Genomic DNA, 1410 nt, shown 5'->3' with positions numbered 1-1410 from the left:
CAGTTCATCAAGGGTGCATTTATTTGACCAAAAATATTGGAATTTAAAATATTCATCTTTTTATATTTTAATATACTTTAAAATGTAATTTATCAAGCTGTATTTTAAGCATCATTACTCCAGTCTTCAGTGTCAAATGATCTTCAGAAATCATTCTAATATGCTGATTTGCTGCTCAAGAAACATTTCTGCTTATTATCAATGTTGAAAACAGTTGTGCTGCTTCATATTTTTTGTGGAAACCATGATTCACTACCATTCAAAAATTAAAGAGTAAAAAAAAAAAGATTAATCAAGGACGCATTAAATTGATCAAAAGTGACATTAAAGACATTTATAATGTTGCAAAAAGATTATTTCAAATAAATGCGGTTCTTTTGAACTTTATATTTATCAAAGAATCCTGAAAAATAAAATGTATCACGGTTTCCACGAAAATATGAAGCAGCAAAAACTTTAACATTGGTAATAAGAGCCATTATTAATAACAGCACCAATAATAGATCATATTTGAGCACGCACGCGCACACACACACACACTCACACACACACACACACACACACAGGTTTTACCACCAATCACAGGAGACGTCGCACACGATCATCCGTCTGTGATTGGCTGGTCCAAAGGCAAACACTCACCTGGAAGTAAATGAGGAAGCAGTCGAGCTTCTTCTTGCTGGAGCCGCGGTCGAAGTACTGTCCGCAGGTGTCCAGCAGGGTGCAGACCAAGCGGATGCGGAACAGGTGCTCGGGGGGGTCCAGCGGGCTCGGGGAACCGTCTGTGTTCACACCGAACGAGGTGAAGGAGAAGAGCGTTCGGAAGATGACGGCAGACTCCACCATACGGTAGTTATACAGCTCACCCAGAAACTTAGCGCTGCTGATACGCCGCTGGTTAAACTTGGGCTGGTTCACCTGAGAACCAATCACACATCAACACAAACATCTGAAGCATCTAAAACATCTCATTAGAATTGCATTATTTTTGTTTCAAAACTGGAGTAATGATGTTGAAAATTCAGCTTTGATTACAGGAATAAATTATATTTTCAAATATATTCACATAGAAAAAAGCTATTTTAAATTGTAATAATATTTCACAATTTTTGATCAAATAAATGCAGTCTAGGTGAGCAGAAGAGACTTAAAACATTAAAACAATTAAAATAATTAAAAACTTTTGACTGGTAGTCATATATATCATTAGCTCTTAATTACAGAAATGTATCACTGTTAATGTATTTAATGTGTTTAATTTAGGGCTGCACGATAAATCGCATGCGATATTTAAAGCGCATCTTGTCAGAAAGCCGGTTCTGTAATCAGCGGTAAATCTCCATCACCTGTATACGAGCACACACTCACTCACACACTCACACACACACACACACACACACAGGTTTTACC

The 1410-nt window shown here is 37.0% G+C and overlaps 1 protein-coding gene across 1 annotated transcript in view; it reads right to left on the bottom strand.

Moving 5' to 3' along the window:
* upf2 (UPF2 regulator of nonsense mediated mRNA decay) overlaps window positions 1–1410 on the bottom strand; it is a 25339-nt gene that overhangs the window by 9191 nt on the left and 14738 nt on the right. Inside the window, exon 14 of the mRNA XM_016452138.1 lies at window positions 643–918. Coding sequence (XP_016307624.1) covers window positions 643–918 — 276 coding nt within the window. The remainder of the gene's footprint in view (window positions 1–642; window positions 919–1410) is intronic.

The sequence above is a fragment of the Sinocyclocheilus anshuiensis genome, unplaced genomic scaffold, assembly GCF_001515605.1.
Source record: "Sinocyclocheilus anshuiensis isolate Anshui unplaced genomic scaffold, SAMN03320099.WGS_v1.1 scaffold1543, whole genome shotgun sequence".
Taxonomy (NCBI): Eukaryota; Metazoa; Chordata; class Actinopteri; order Cypriniformes; family Cyprinidae; genus Sinocyclocheilus; species Sinocyclocheilus anshuiensis.
Note: the sequence above shows the minus strand (reverse complement) of the source record. Positions and strands in the feature narration are given on the sequence as shown.